This window comes from Salmo salar, chromosome ssa18, assembly GCF_905237065.1.
Source record: "Salmo salar chromosome ssa18, Ssal_v3.1, whole genome shotgun sequence".
In the NCBI taxonomy this organism is placed as follows: domain Eukaryota; kingdom Metazoa; phylum Chordata; class Actinopteri; order Salmoniformes; family Salmonidae; genus Salmo; species Salmo salar.
The window spans coordinates 18,603,478-18,619,452 of NC_059459.1; the positions used below are offsets into that span (position 1 = coordinate 18,603,478).

A 15,975-nucleotide genomic window follows, 5' to 3' on the forward strand; every position below is an offset into this window, starting at 1 on the left:
TCAACTCATATGTATATACTGTATTCTATACTATTCTATGGTATCAGTCACTTAATAATGTTTACATATCTTGCATTACTCATCTCATATGTATATACTGTATTCTATAATATTCTACGGTATCTTAGACAATTAATGTTTACATATCTGGCATTACTCATCTCATGTGTATATACTCTTTTCTATACTAATCTACAGTATCTCATTCACTTAATAATGCTTACATATCATACATTACTCATCTCATATGTACAGTTTATACCGTTTTTTTCTCTATACTATTCTACTCCATCTTAGTCCGTTCCGCTCTGACATCGCTTGTCCATATGTACAGTTGAAGTCGGAAGTTTACATACACAACCACTCCACAAATGTCTTGTTAAAACAAACTATAGTTTTGGCAAAAAGAATTTAATTCATTTTGAATTTTTTATAATTATTATATATATTTTTTTAATTTTTTATTACCAATGTAGAAAAGTCTTTATACATACAATAAGTACATAAATAGACAATGATAACATATGCTAGGGGGTACAACAAATTAGAAATTATACAAAGACCTTAAAAGAAACACATATTGATTGTTTTAACAGCTTTCTTATTAGAAGAATGTAGAATGGTCTTAATGTACTGCTCGAATTCCTTATAGAAAACAAGGAAGAGTGTTTTTTTTATTAGTGAATTTACATTTATGAATATGAAATGTTTCCATTAGCACAATTAGATTTATGAGGTAAAATTGTTTTTCTTTATCTTTATTATGGCTAAGGAAACCGAGCAGCACATTCTCCCATAAACAAAAGTCATGAAGAATATTAACAATTATAAAACTGTGAATATCTTTCCATAATTGTTTTACATGTAGCCAATGCCAAAATAAATGTGAAACGGTTTCTGGATGCTCAACACAAAAAGTACAATCAATGTTATTGTCTTTTTGAGTTTCTTCAGGCAATGACTCGCAGGGTAATACTTATGGATCATTCTGAAAGAGACCTCTTTGACCTCGTCAACAAGCAAGTATTTGTGTGGTAATAACCATACCTTTTTCCAAAAGATATTAGTGACCCATGTATTCCAGTAACTTGTGACATAAGGAATGGATACAATATCCCTTTGAAATAAAGCACGTATAGATCTGTTGTTCTGAGGGAGCAAGGAGAAACATATTTTCCCTATTGGAGAGTCGACTGGATTAAGCGAGGGTAGGTCAAGAAGGTGAGGTCTGGCTACACCTCTAAATAACATGAGAGTTCCAGATGGAATAGCATCAAAGACTATGGCGAACTCTCTAGGTGTTACAGGGATATTGTAATGAGATAAAAATCCTCATAATTGAGTAACAATCCTTCTGCATTAAAAAGTTGACTCACCAGCAGGATATGATTATTGAACCAGTTCTTAAAAAATAAATACTTTTTTCTATACAAAATGTCCTTATTGTTGCAAATGAAATACCTTTGCGGGGAAAACTTATGTTTATATATTAACGACCAAGCTATGAATACTTGTCTATGAAAAGCAGATAATTTTGCAGGAATCTTATCAATGTTATAGTTATAAAGTAACATAAAATTGAGGCCACCAAAACGGGAGAAGATATAATGAGGGATGAAATTCAAAATTGAAGTTGGATTCTTTAAAATATGTTTAGCCCAATTTATCTTAAGTATTATTCAAACTAGGAAAATCCCAAAAATTGAGACCAAAATATTCATATAAGTTCATAACTACATATTTCATAATATAATGGTAACGAATTTTCCAGATGAAGTTGAAAGGCACCTGGTCAACCGCTTTACCTATTTTGTTGTCAAGATATAGGGACTGGACTGCATAAGTAAGTCTGGAGATACCTTCAGCTTTAGAAAGCAATACTCAACCTTTCATGGATAAATCTCTCTGCAACCAATGACTCAACTTATTTTTTGTTTTTTCAATAATAGGTATAAAATTGAATGAGCATCTTTCCTGTTGATCCTTAGATATGGTAATCCCAAGGTATGTAAGGTAAGGCGAAATTGGGCAACCTTGCCTAATTCCTCTTTTCAAATCAAATCTAGGAGAAGTGCCATGCTTTAATTTAATTGAACTGTTCCCATTCATGTAAAGAGTTTTAATAGTACTACAAAATAATTCCCCCAAATCAAATTTCTCAAGGGAGAGAAATAGAAACTCATGTTCCACTGTATCGAAGGCTTTATAAAAGTCTAGGAAGACAATAAAACTATCTTCGAAGATTAAATCAGAATAGTCAATAAGGTCTAACACCAGTCGGATAATATTAGATATATGTCTATTCCTCATGAAGCCAGATTGGGTCTCTTCAATACTGCCTTCATTCTTTATAGAGGCTAATATTTTGTAGTCATTATTGAGCAGACAGACTGAATGCCAATTATTGAGTAGAAGCAAGTCTTTCCTGGGCTTATGTATTAATGTAATCAGACCTTGAGTCAAACTGGGAGGGAGAGCATTATTTGTAATGCATTAAGAAAAGACCTCCAACAGAAATGGGGCCAACTGTTGAGAAAAAGTTAGTTTTGGCAGGTCGGTGAGGACATCTACTTTGTGCATGACACAAGTCATTTTTCCAACAATTGTTTACAGACAGATTATTTCACTTATAATTTACTGTATCACAATTCCAGTGGGTCAGAAGTTTACGTAGACTAAGTTGACTGTGACTTTAAACAGCTTAGAAAATTCCAGAAAAGGATGCCATGGCTTTAGAAGCTTCTGATAGGCTAATTGACATAATTTCAGTCAATTGCAGGTGTACCTGTGGATATATTTCAAGGTCTACCTTCAAACTCAGTGCCTCTTTACTTGACATCATGGGAAAATCTAAATAAATCAGCCAAGACCTCAGAAAAAAATTGTATACCTCCACAAGTCTGATTCATCGAACAATTTCCAAATGCCGGAAGGTACCACGTTCATCTGTATAAACAATAGTACGCAAGTATAAACACCATGGGACCACGCAGCCATCATACCGCTCAGGAAGGAGACACGTTCTGTCTCCTAGAGATGAACGTACTTTGGTGCGAAAAGTGCAAATCAATCCCAGAACAACAGCAAAGGACCTTGTGAAGATGCTGGAGGAAACAGGTACAAAAGTATCTATATCCACAGTAAAACGAGTCCTATATCGACATAACCTGGAAGGCCGCTCAGCAAGGAAGAAGCCACTGCTCCAAAAGCGCTATAAAAAGGCCAGACTATGGTTTGCAACTGCACACGTGGACAAAGATCGTACTTTTTGGAGAAATGTCCTCTGGACTGATGAAACAAAAATAGAACTGTTTGGCCATAATGACGATCGTTATGTTTAGAGGAAAAAGAGGGAGGCTTGCAAGCCGAAGAACACCATCGCAACCGTGAAGCACTGGGGTGGCAGCATCATGTTGTGGGGGTGCTTTGCCAAATGGCTTAAGGACAACAAAGTCAAGATATTGGAGTGGCCATCACAAAGCCCTGACCTCAATCCTGTAGAAAATCTGTGGGCAGAACTGAAAAAGCATGTGCGAGCAAGGAGGCCTTCAAACCTGGCTCAGTTACACCTGCTCTGAGGAGGAATGGGCCAAGATTCACCCAACTTATTGTGGGAAGCTTGTGGAAGTGCTACCCGGAACGTTTGACCCAAGTTAAACAATTTATAGGCAACGCTACCAAATACTAATTGAGCATATGTAAACTTCTGACCCACTGGGAATGTGATGAAAGAAATAAAAGCTGAAATAAATCATTATTTCTACTATCATTCTGACATTTGACATTATTAAAATAAAGTGATGATCCTAACTGGCCTAAAACAGGGATTTTTTACTAGGATTAAATGTCAGGAATTGTGAAAAACTGAGTTTAAATGTATTTGTCTAAACTTCTGACTTCAACTGTATGTTTGATAACATCCCATTAAATAACGTACAAAAGTCAAGTTGATTCAGATGATCCAGCGAGGGTCGTCCGGCTGTGCAGTGGCTTGAGATTTTTGAAGTCTGCTAGTCAGGTGGCACGTTCAAGAGACTCAAACGAAAAGTAGTAGTGGAAATGGATGTAGACAAAAGGAATATGGAGGCTGACAGTGAAAGTAATAAAGATTCTAATGGAAGTATATTTCCAGGCTTGGAGAGATGGAAGGAAGTAGGTTACGAGTTTGAATCCGATGAAGACATCAACAACAAGAGAGGCGGTGCGTCGAGGAAGATTGGGGTCAAGTACAAACAGAATGAGCTGTACTCCAGTAGCACTGGAGGTGAATTGGAAGAGAATAAGGATGAGGTGGCAGGAGTAGTGAAGATCTTGGAGCTCATGATAAAGATGACTGGTCCAATAGGAGAGACGTTTTGGGAGAAAGTGGACCCCTTCCTTTTGGCTGACCCAGTTGGGTACTGTTGAATCGTTGAAAGTAACCTGAAGTGGACTTGTGAAGATTTTTTTGTGTTTCTTCCTCCCAGAGGGAGCGGGCGCGCCGCATCACGTGAATGGGGACAAGACCTGTTATTTGCTTTGCTGTCAAGAATAGAACACCTTTGAAAGGAGTGTTTACTGGGCTAGTGGTAAGGGTGGTGGTGGATCAACTGAAGTTGAAGATTCCTGGTGTCTGTAACGCCCGCCGTATGGTGCGACACAGACCCGGTGGCGAAGGTGGTAAAACAGAAGAGTCACTGTCTGTCTTTTTTAGTTTTGATGCTGAGTCGTTACACGACAAAGTCATTTTAGTATATATCAGTTATCCCGTAAGAGCTTTTGTGCCGAATCCACTACGGTGTTTCAGGTGCCAAGCTTATGGACATGTTGCAGCAGTGTGTAGGAGGGAGATTCCTAAATGTGAGAAGTGTGCAGGAGGGCATGGGACAAAGGAATGTGTAGTATTGGTGAAAGAAGCGGTATGTGTTAACTGTAGGGGTGCCTATGTTGCTGGGGATCAGAAGTGTCTGGTGTGAGAGAGGCAGGTTGAGGTTGCCAGGGTCAGAGTTTTACAGAAAGTGTTGTATTCTGAGGCAGTAAAGAAAGTAGAAGAAGATGGGTCAAGGGTGAGGGATCCTAAGAGGCTCTTTGTGAGTAGTAGACTTGTGCCAGTACAGAGTCATAGGACTACGAATTAAAAGTGCTTCAGTAAGGTTGGCTTTTTAGTGTTTCATTACCATGGTTATCAACTTTACTGCAGGAATGGAACGTAAGTAACAGAAAATAGGTGTTGTGGTGGCAGCTGCAGAGAAGTACAGTACGTGGGATGACGAGATTTTACAGCAGAAGAGTTACAGGGTGTGTTGAATGATAGTGTCCCGTCCTCCCAGGCTGTCAGCCAGTCAAAATAGTGGAATGGGGTAGTGGGTTTAAATGAGTGTAGGGTTAGTTGGCAGGGTACTTTTTTCCTTTTCCCTTTCCCATTTTTGTATCACAAAGTATAATGGATTCATACTCCAGTCCAGTTGGTGGCGGTAATGCGCCAATAATATTGGATGCCAACCGCCATTAAACTCCACCGAAGAAGATTATTCGGGGAGCGGCAAAGTTACATTATGTAGCATTAATGTAACGTTATCTAATTTGTTTCCTTCGCTATTTAGCTACAGTAATATCTTAACGTTGGGTGTTTCAAGCTACATATTCTACATTTAGCAATCTAGATAGCTATTAGATAGGCTAACTAACTAACTTATATCTAATGTAGGTCTGTGGCTTTATCTAGCTAGCTAACATGCATTCTACCATAAAACATAGTTTTTAACTTCCAGTGTGGTCCAGTCGTTCTGCATCGCTTCTGGAATGGATTATGGGAAGGAGAGGGTTGTGGCGTTGGTGGATATGGACTGTTTCTACGTGCAGGTGGAACAGAGGCTGAACCCAGCGCTTAAAAACACCCCGTGTGTGGTCGCACAGTACAAGACATGGAAGGGAGGCGGGTGAGTCACCGACACAGAGATTCTGCTTTCCAAGGCCAATGGAATTGAGAGCGGCGTAGCTAGCATACACACATCAATTCAGAATAAAACATGTAGACCTAGGGGCAATGGGACAGTGGGAGTGAATCGTAGGTGTTTCAGCTTACCCCATGTTTCTTCGTTGTATGGGTCAGGCTGGCTAAGGTTTAACTCCAGTGTCCATTATAATGTAATGGAGACAGTCAGTGGAGTTAAACATTAGTTTACATTTACATTTTACATTTAAGTCATTTAGCAGACGCTCTTATCCAGAGCGACTTACAAAATGGTGCATTAGTTCAGGCTAGACCTGACTTGTGATGTCTCAGCTCTGCAAAACGTTTGTCTCTCCCATACATTACAGTGTTTTGTTGCATGGACTGCTCAGAAAACATGCCTTGACTATGATACTCACATTTTATCTTTACCCAGTATCATAGCTGTGAGTTATGAGGCCAGGGCCCATGGTGTCACCAGGAACATGTGGGCAGACGATGCCAAGAAACTGTGCCCAGATCTCCAGGTTGCAAGGGTCAGAGAGTCACATGGGAAGGCAGACCTCACCCAGTACGTGGCCATTATACAATATTTTAAATGACTTCAGTGACTAAGTGAATCCCCAGGAACCCCTTCAGAAAGCCTGTAGTGCTAACCAACTAACTGTCATCCCCTGTGTAGTTACCGGGAGGCGAGTGTACAGGTGTTTGAGGTGATGTCACGCTTCGCTGTGCTCGAGAGGGCCAGTATTGACGAGGCCTACATGGACCTGACTGCTGCGGTACAGCAGAGATTGAAAAGCATGACTGACCAGCAGGTAGACCCTCAGCTCCTGAAGACCAGCCACGTCCAGGGCTACCCACTGGCTCCTCTTGACCAGGAAGAGGGAGCACAGGACACCACAACTGATAAAGGTGGGTTTTAAACCGTGGTCGTCATTGGGCTGGGATTGGGTTAGTTTACCTCAAGAACTCTAAATGAGTGTCGAGTTTTAGCGTTTCATAAAAATATTTAGGCCTATCTCTTTTAGTGCTGTGTTCTCATTTTATATATGTGGTATCTTGATATTCTAGATCTGTCCACATCCCTGAGTTTCTAATAAAAGACCATGTCATTGCAGATTTTCACATAAAAAATGTGAATTACATTTTATTGGTCGCGTACACATATTTAGCAGATGTTCCTAACTCCAACAGTGCAGTAATACCCAACAATACATATAACCCCAACACACACGCACACAAAAAAGGGATTAAGAAATATTAGAACGAGCAATGTCAGAGTTCGGAATATAAATATACACTTAGTGTACAAAACACTGCTCTTTACATGACAGATTGACCAGGTGAATCCAGGCGAAAGAGACAATTGAGACGTGGATTGTGTATGTTTGCCATTTCAGAGAATTAATGGGTAACACAAAATCTTTAAGTGCCTTTGAACGGGGTATGGCAGTAAAGGCCAGGCGCACCGGTTTGTGTCAAGAACTGCAAGCCTGCTGGGTTTTTCATGCTGAACAGTTTCCGTGTGTATCAAGAATGGTCCACCACCCAAAGGACACCCAGCCTTGGAGACAACATGGGCCAGCATCCCTGCTTTTGACACCTTGTAGAGTCCATGCCCTGACGAATTGAGGATGTTCTGAGGGCAAAAGGGGGTGCCACTCAATATTAGGAAGGTGTTCTTAATATTTTGTACACTCAGTGTATATGATGGTGTATATAGACATTATGGGCAGTATATGAATAGAAAAGGTGAACAACTGTAGTTATATAGGATAGGCATTGACTAGAATACAGTATATACATATGAAGTGGGTAAAATGGTATGTAAACATGGTGCTCCTCTCCATGGTTTTCCCCAGAAGAGCGAAGGTCCAGTGGGCTGCAGCAGTGGCTGTCCTCTGTGTCAGGGGGCTCTGGCTGTGCAGAGCTGCAGTTGGCTCTGGGGGCTGTGATTGTCGAGGAGATGAGGGCTGCAGTGGAGCAGCACACAGGCTACCGCTGCTCGGCAGGGATATCCCACAACAAGGTCAGTACTCTCTTCCCCTCTCAACACAACCAGTGTGTTTTACCTCTTTCTGTCAATAGTTCAACAAGCTTTCTTGTGTCCTTTCGGTCATGATCACTGAATCCTAACAGAACACAACTGGTCTAAGCAACATGGTGGAAACTTGGCCAGTCCTTTCAGCTGTCAGTTCTAGGCTAGTGTCTGTTTACTTATCATGTCTCCCCAGGTGCTGGCTAAACTAGCCTGTGGTCTGAACAAACCCAACCGCCAGACACTCCTGCCATTAGGCTCTGTTCCAGAGCTCTTCAACTCACTTCCCATTGGCAAAATGTGAGTGTACTGCTAGTTAAAACTAACCGTGTGCTGTAACTGAGAGACAATTGACACAATTACACATCCTTTACTATACATGCAACATAAAATACGATCTTTCCTGGACTACAGGACCATCAGACTATGCAAATGAATACAGAATCAACTTTACAGACTCAGAGATAGACTGATCCGGTCCTGTTGTTCCTCTCTCCAGCCGAAACCTGGGGGGTAAGCTGGGGGCGTCCATCACAGAGACCCTGGAGGTAGAGAACATGGGGGAACTGACCCGCTTCTCTCAGGCCCAGCTGGGACAGCACTTTGGGGACAAGACTGGGTAAACAACACACACTTCCTTCATGTCATGAAGTATATAAACCACTCTTCCTCAATGAACCACACTTATGTAATACTGTGGATAATTGTAAGTTATTAGCTAAAATTGCAATATTACAATCTGGTGTTGTAAAAGTAACTTTCCTCTTAAAGATGTTATACTATTTGGTGCCAGTGGTGGCTAATATACAGTGCCTTCGGGAAAGTATTCAGACCCCTTGACTTTTTCCAGATTTTGTTACGATACAGCCTTATTCTAAAATGTATTAAATTGGTTTTTTTCCTCATCAATCTACACACAATACCCCATAATGACAAAGCAAAAACTTGGTTAGACATTTTTGCTCATTTATGAAAAAAAATTAAAACTGAAATATATTTACATAAGTATTCTTACCCTTTACTCAGTACTTTGTTGAATCAAATCACATTTTATTGGTCGCATACACATGGTTAGCAGATGTTAATGCGAGTGTAGCGAAATGCTTGTGCTTCTAGTTCCGACAGTGCAGTAATAACCTACAAGTAATCTAACGTTTTCACAACTACTACCTTATTTATACACACAAGTGTAAAGGGATGAATAAGAATATGTACATATAAATATATGGATGAGCGATAGCCGTGCGGCATAGGCAAGATGTAGTAGATGGTATAGAGTACAGTATATACATATGAGATGAGTAATGTAGGGTATGTAAACATTATATAAAGTGGCATTCGTTTAAAGTGACTAGTGATACATTTATTACATCCAATTATTAAAGTGGCTAGAGATTTGAGTCTGTATGTCGGTAGCAGCCACTCAATGTTAGTGATGGCTGTTTAACAGTCTGATGGCCTTGAGATAGAAGCTGTTTTTCAGTGTCTCGGTCCCAGCTTTGATGCACCTGTACTGAACTCGACTTCTGCATGTTAGCGGGGTGAACAGGCAGTGACTTGGGTGGTTGTTGTCCTTGATGATCTTTTGGCCTTCCTGTGACATCGGATGCTGTAGGTGTCCTGGATGGCAGGTAGTTTACCCCCGGTGATGCGTTGTGCAGACCTCACTACCTTCTGGAGAGCCTTACGGTTGTGGGCGAAGCAGTTGCCGTACCAGGCTGTGATACAGCATGACAGGATGCTCTCGTCTGTGAACCTGTAAAAGTTTGAGTGTTTTTGGTGACAAGCCAAATTTCTTCAGCCTCCTGAGGTTGAAGAGGCGCTGTTGCGCCTTCTTCACCACGCTGTCTGTGTGGGTGGACCATTTCAGAAGCGCCTTTGGCAGTGATTACAGCATCAATTATTGGGTATGACACTACAAGCTTGGCACACCTGTATTTGGGGAGTTTCTCGAATCTTCTCTGCAGATTCTCTCAAGTTCTGTCAGGGTGGATGGGGACCGTTGCCGCACAGCTTTTTTCAGGTCTCTCCAGAGATGTTCAATCAGGTTCAAGTTCGGGCTCTGGCTGGGCCACTCAAGGACATTCAGTGACTTGTCCCGAAGCCACTCCTGCATTGTCTTGGCTGTATGCGTAGGGTTGTTGTCCTGTTGGAAGGTGAACCTTTGCCCGAGTCTGAGGACCTGGGTGCTCTGGAGCAGGTTTTCATCAAGGATCTCTCTGTACTTTGCTCCGTTCGTCTTTGCCTCGATCCTGACTCATCTCCCAGTCCCTGCCACTGAAAACATCCCCATGGTATGATGCTGCCACTACCATGCTTCACCGTAGGGTTGGTGCCAGGTTTCCTCCAGACGTGATGCTTGGCATTCAGGCCAACGAGTTCAATCTTGGTTTCATCAGACCAGAGAATCTTGTTTCTCATGGTCTGAGAGTCTTTAGGTGCCTTTTGGCAAACTCCAAGCAGGCTGTCAAGAACCATCAGGTTCTTGGTCACCTCCCTGACCAAGCCCCTTCTACGATTGCTCAGTTTGTCCGGGTGGCCAGCTTTAGGAAGAGTCTTGGTGGTTCCAAACTTCATCCATTTAAAAATGGAGGCCACTGTGTTCTTGGCGACCTTCAATGCTGCAGAAATGTTTTGTTACCCTTCCCCAGATCTGTGCCTCGGCACAATCCTGTCTCGGAGCTCTACGGACAATTCCTTCAGCCTCATGGCTTGGTTTTTGCTCTGACATGCACTGTCAACTGTGGGACCTTATATAGACAAGTGTGTGCCTTTCCAAATCATGTCCAATCAATTGAATTTACCACAGGTGGACTCCAGGCAAGTTGTAGAAACATCTCAAGGATGATCAATGGAAACAGGATGCACCTGAGCAAAGGGTTCCAATTTCATAGCAAAGGTCTGAATACTTATGTAAATTAGATGTTTTACTATTCTAAAAACCTGTTTTCGCTTTGTCATTATGGGGTATTGTGTGTAGATTGCTGAGGATTTAAAAAATATATATATATTTTAGAATAAGGCTGTAATGTTACACAATGTGTAAAAAGTCAAGGGGTCTGAATACTTTCCGAAGGCACTGTAGTTCCCATATTGATATTAATAAATATTGCTCTCTTCAGCCAGTGGCTGTTTGACTTGTGTCGGGGGATTGACTTGGAGGCAGTGAAGCCCAGACAACTCCCAAAATCCATCGGCTGCAGCAAGAACTTCCCTGGGAAGACATCTCTCACTACTAGGGAGCAGGTACTTGGCTATATTCTGTTCTTCTGTCTGCCTCTGGTGCATCTCAGTAGATTATGGCCAGTCTCCCGTGTTGATTCCTGTTGAGCTCTGTTCCTTCTATGTCTGTTGATGTCTGAATAAAATACTCTGTCTTATCTCCGCAGGTGCAGCACTGGCTCTATCAGCTGGCTCTGGAGCTGGAGGAGAGACTGACCAAGGACAGAGAGCTGGTGAGGGACTTCATCACACCATCTTCTGTTTGTCTCATAGCCCTCCCTGTCTGGTCACACCCTCATGAGACTGAGGGACGGAAGGATAATCTACAGTTGAAGTTGGAAGTTTACATGCACCTTAGCCAAATACATTTAAACTCAGTTGTTCACAATTCCTGGCATTTAGTCCTAGTAAAAATTCCCTGTCTTAGGTCACCACTTCATTTTAAGAATGTGAAATGTCAGAATAATAGTAGAGAGAGTGATTTTATTTCAGCTTTTATTTCTTTCATCACATTCCCTGTGGGTCAGAAGTTTACATACACTCAATTAGTATTTGGTATCATTCCCTTTAAATTGTTTAACCTGGGTCAAATGTTTCGGGTAGCCTTCCACAAGCTTCCCACAATAAGTTGGGTGAATTTTGGCCCATTCCTCCTGACAGAGCTGGTGTAGCTGAGTCAGGTTTGTAGGCCTCCTTGCTCGCACACACTTTTTCAGTTCTGCACACAGATTTTCTACCGGATTGAGGTCAGGGCTTTGTGATGGCCACTCCAATACCTTGACTTTGTTGTCCTTAAGCCATTTTGCCACAACTTTGGAAGTATGCTTGGGGTCATTGTCCATTTGGAAGACCCATTTGCTACCGAGCTTTAACTTCCTGACTGATGTCTTGAGACGTTGCTTCAATATATCCACATAATTTTCTTTCTTCATGATGCCATCTACTTAGTGAAGTGCACCAGTCCCTCCTGCAGCAAAGCACCCCCACAACATGTTGCTGCCACCCCCGTGCTTCACGTTTGGGATGGTGTTCTTTGGCTTGCAAGCCTCCCCCTTTTTCCTTCAAACATAACGATGGTCATTATGGCCAAACAGTTCTATTTTTGTTTCATCAGACCAGAGGACATTTCTCCAAAAAGTACGATCTTTGTCCACGTGTGCAGTTGCAAACCGTAGTCTGGCTTTTTTATGGCGGTTTTGGAGCAGTGTCGTCTTCCTTGCTGAGCGGCCTTTCAGGTTATGTCGATATAGGACTCGTTTTACTGTGGATATAGATTCTTTTGTACCTGTTTCCTCCAGCATCTTCACAAGGTCCTTTGCTGTTGTTCTGAGATTGATTTGCACTTTTCACCCCAAAGTACGTTCATCTTTAGGAGACAGAACGCGTCTCTTTCCTGAGCGTTATGATGACTACGTGGTCCCATTGTGTTTATACTTGCGTACTATTGTTAGTACAGATGAACGTGGTACCTTCAGACGTTTGGAAATTGCTCCCAATGATGAACCAGACTTGTGGAGGTCTACAATTTTTTTTCTGAGGTCTTGGCTGATTTATTTAGATTTTCCCATGATGTCAAGCAAAGAGGCACTGAGTTTGAAGGTAGGCCTTGAAATACATCCACAGGTACACCTCCAATTGACTCAACTGATGTCAATTAGCCTATCAGAAGCTTCTAAAGCCATGACATGATTTTCTGGAATGTTCCAAGCTGTTTAAAGGTACAGTCAACTTAGTGTATGTAAACTTCTTACCCACTGGAATAGTGATATAAGTGAAATAATCTGTTACCAATTGTTGGAAAATTACTTGTCATGCACAAGGTAGATGTCCTAACCAACTTTCCAAAACTATAGTTTGTTAACAAGAAATATGTGAAGTGGTTGAAAAACTAGTTTTAATGACTCCAACCTAAGTGTATGTAAACTTCCGACTTCAACTGTACCTCCCCACCTGCATGCCTGTCACTCCATTCCATTTCTGTCACTCATTCGCTCTCCCTCTGTGTAGAATGGTCGTGTGGCTAAGCAGTTGACTGTGGGTGTAAGGCAGTTGGGTGATAAAAGGCCCAGCAGTTTTTCTCGGTGCTGCTCGTTGGCACGCTACGACGCCACCAAGATCTCCTCGGACAGCTTCGCAATCCTCAAGAGTCTCAACACAGCAGGGAACCATCAGGCAGCATGGCAAGTTGCACAAATGAAGTCTGCCATGACATTAGCTATATATGCAACCAACTCTAGACAGCATGGCAAATATAACACCATTATTTGGAACTCTACAGCTATAGCCACCCTGAAATCTTAACCTTCAGAGACGTTGATTTCCCATGGCTGTCTGTTTTCGAATGTATTTATGTCTCACTTTCTCTCTTTCTGTCTCTTTTTATCCAGGACTCCTCCCCTCACCCTGCTCCACATTTCGGCCAGTAAATTTAATGATTCACCCTCAGCCGGGGCCGGAGGAATCACCAGCTTCCTGTCCAGTGATGTCACTTCCACCCAGGCCTCCACTCAGTCTTGCTCTGGTTCAAAGAAGGACTCCACCCCCAAGAGACCCGGCGCCATCCAGTCCTTCTTCCAAAGATCTGCAGAGAAACAGAGGAAGGAGGGAGAGGAAGAAGAGAATGATGGGGGCTATGGAACCTTTCTCCCGCCTTCCTCTTTTCCTGTGTCTTTCTCTGCAGTAGAGAGGAGTGTGTCTGAGAAAGAAAAAACAACTGTCTCTAGTACATCTTGTCACTCTTCTTCTGTTGTCAGTTCATCAGCCAGCCCCCATACTGGCATCACTTCCTTCTTTCAGAGGAAGACTCTTGGGAGAAACCAGCAGCCCGTAACCGCAGCCTCACACAGCGACAGTCTCGCAACAGGCAGAACAAGATGTTCCACAGTAGGATATGATACAATAGGGAGTGTCCAACTTTTAACAGACACAGTGGGGTGTGAAATAGCAGGAAGTTACACAGCTCCGGGAGCTGAAACATGTGACGAGCAGACTGCGAACGTAAAAGGAAAACACACGAAACACACTCAACTCACTAGTTCTAACCAAGCAGAGGACCAATCTCTGGGGTCTGGGGAGGGAACTTGTACTCTATCAGAGGAAAAACAGTCTGAGGGGTCAGAGATGCCCTACCAACCCCCTTCTGACCCGCCTCAGTGCCATGCCATTGTGGCCAAAGAGGACCTGCTGACCTGTGAGTGCTGTGGCCAGGACGTGCTGGCCTGGGAGATGCCTGAACATAATGACTACCACTTTGCCTTGGACCTACAGAACTCTTTCTCCTCTGCAAGCACAACCACCAATGCCTCTCTTCATTCCTCCTCTCTCTCAACTGCCTCCCGCCCCCCTCTCAGGGCAGGCGCCCTTCAGTTGTCCCGGGGAAAGACGCGGGCTAGGGGCCAGTCAACACCGCAGCCTAAACGGCCCCGCTCCCAAGGTGGTGCTACTGGTACGCTGGACTCCTTCTTCAAGAGGAGCTGAGGACGAGGTAGAGGACAAGAAGAGAATGACCATGAAAGGAGGTAGAGAATACACTGTGCTGGACTGGTTACTTCTGCTGATGCTATTTAAACTGACCAACAATATTCTAAACTCACTGCCAAAACAATTTGTGATTGTATGGCGAGATGCTGTTTAATTGTAATGGCAATTATTGTACAGAATAAATATTTTTACCTATAGAAAATTTGCATATTTTATGATGGCTCTACAGATATTGATGAAGCCATACTTTCCTGGATGTCCTCTTTCAAGGGATATGTTGTCTTGAGAAGCTTGTACATTTCTGTGATCATGTTTCCATTAAACATTGAAAATAGTGATTGAGTTGTGGGCCTTTTTTATCAACCATGTGAAATGTGTTTTGCCACTAGATGGTAGCATCACACATGACGAGCACATGCACAGTTAAGGCACCCAGTTTAATGCTTATTCAGCTTCGGTACAGTATTTGTGTTCAAGGAAATAGTTTGCTTAGTTTTACCAATGCAAATCTAAGAGAAGGCAAACATGCAAAATGCCCCCATGTGTTATTGGGCTTTTGCTGTGCTAACATTGTTGGCTGACCTTTAACAGACATTTGGCCCACCTTGTGAATAAACTAATGAGTCAGTGTAAACAGTAGCCTATATTGCAGAAACTGGGCTGTAGTGTGACTATCTCCACAGCTGTTAAACACTCTATAATGCTCGTACTGAAGTGGTCTTTTTTTCAACTATTCCATATCAGATTATTTTCCTAATAGTTTCGAACAAAAGAGAAGATAAGTGGAAACCTCATGTTGGGTTTACTTCCAGGTCATGGCAGCGTTAGGCCCTAAACGTATGACAGACACATCGCCAGTCCCATCAATGATAAGGCCTGGGAACTAACAGAAAAGAACTACTTTCATTTTGTGGATTTAACAATTTAATACTGGAATGACAATTTCAATAAGATCTTAATACCTGTTTTGTTATCTTTGACCTCAGTACAATCCTGGTTGCCTCTATGATGAGTGGCATTGCACCATTTCTGGGTGTACATTCTATGTGAGGAATCAAGTGATCATCCCTTTCATAACACAGTGGTGTTTCAGTCTGACTCACAGTTTCTAGTGTCTTGCATCAGCTGAGTAATAGAAAAGGGAGGAGGCTAACAAAGGGGAGGAGAGAGAACTTCATGGACCCATTTATAATAGCTTTTCACCAGGGCACCCTTCAGGTAAACAGCCTAACGACACCATTAAGGTGTAGAATCTATAGAGAACAAAGACAAAAATTAATGTAACAACTTTTTATTTATG

General features: G+C 42.2%; 1 protein-coding gene across 2 annotated transcripts; it reads left to right on the forward strand.

Moving 5' to 3' along the window:
- Window positions 1-5,481: 5,481 nt before the first annotated feature.
- polh (polymerase (DNA directed), eta) lies at window positions 5,482-15,013 on the forward strand. 2 transcript variants are annotated; one of them, XM_014154624.2, is made up of 11 exons: window positions 5,482-5,547; window positions 5,751-5,918; window positions 6,369-6,503; window positions 6,615-6,847; window positions 7,798-7,964; window positions 8,170-8,273; window positions 8,473-8,592; window positions 11,096-11,219; window positions 11,363-11,428; window positions 13,203-13,375; window positions 13,583-15,013. In XM_014154624.2, the coding sequence occupies exons 2-11, from the start codon at window positions 5,782-5,784 to the stop codon at window positions 14,670-14,672; spliced, it is 2,349 nt and encodes a 782-aa protein (XP_014010099.1). In that variant the 5' UTR covers window positions 5,482-5,547; window positions 5,751-5,781; the 3' UTR covers window positions 14,673-15,013. The 2 variants fall into 2 exon arrangements, with proteins under 2 accessions (XP_014010099.1, XP_014010098.1); XM_014154623.2 differs by having other exon boundaries at window positions 5,488-5,918.
- Window positions 15,014-15,975: the final 962 nt, after the last annotated feature.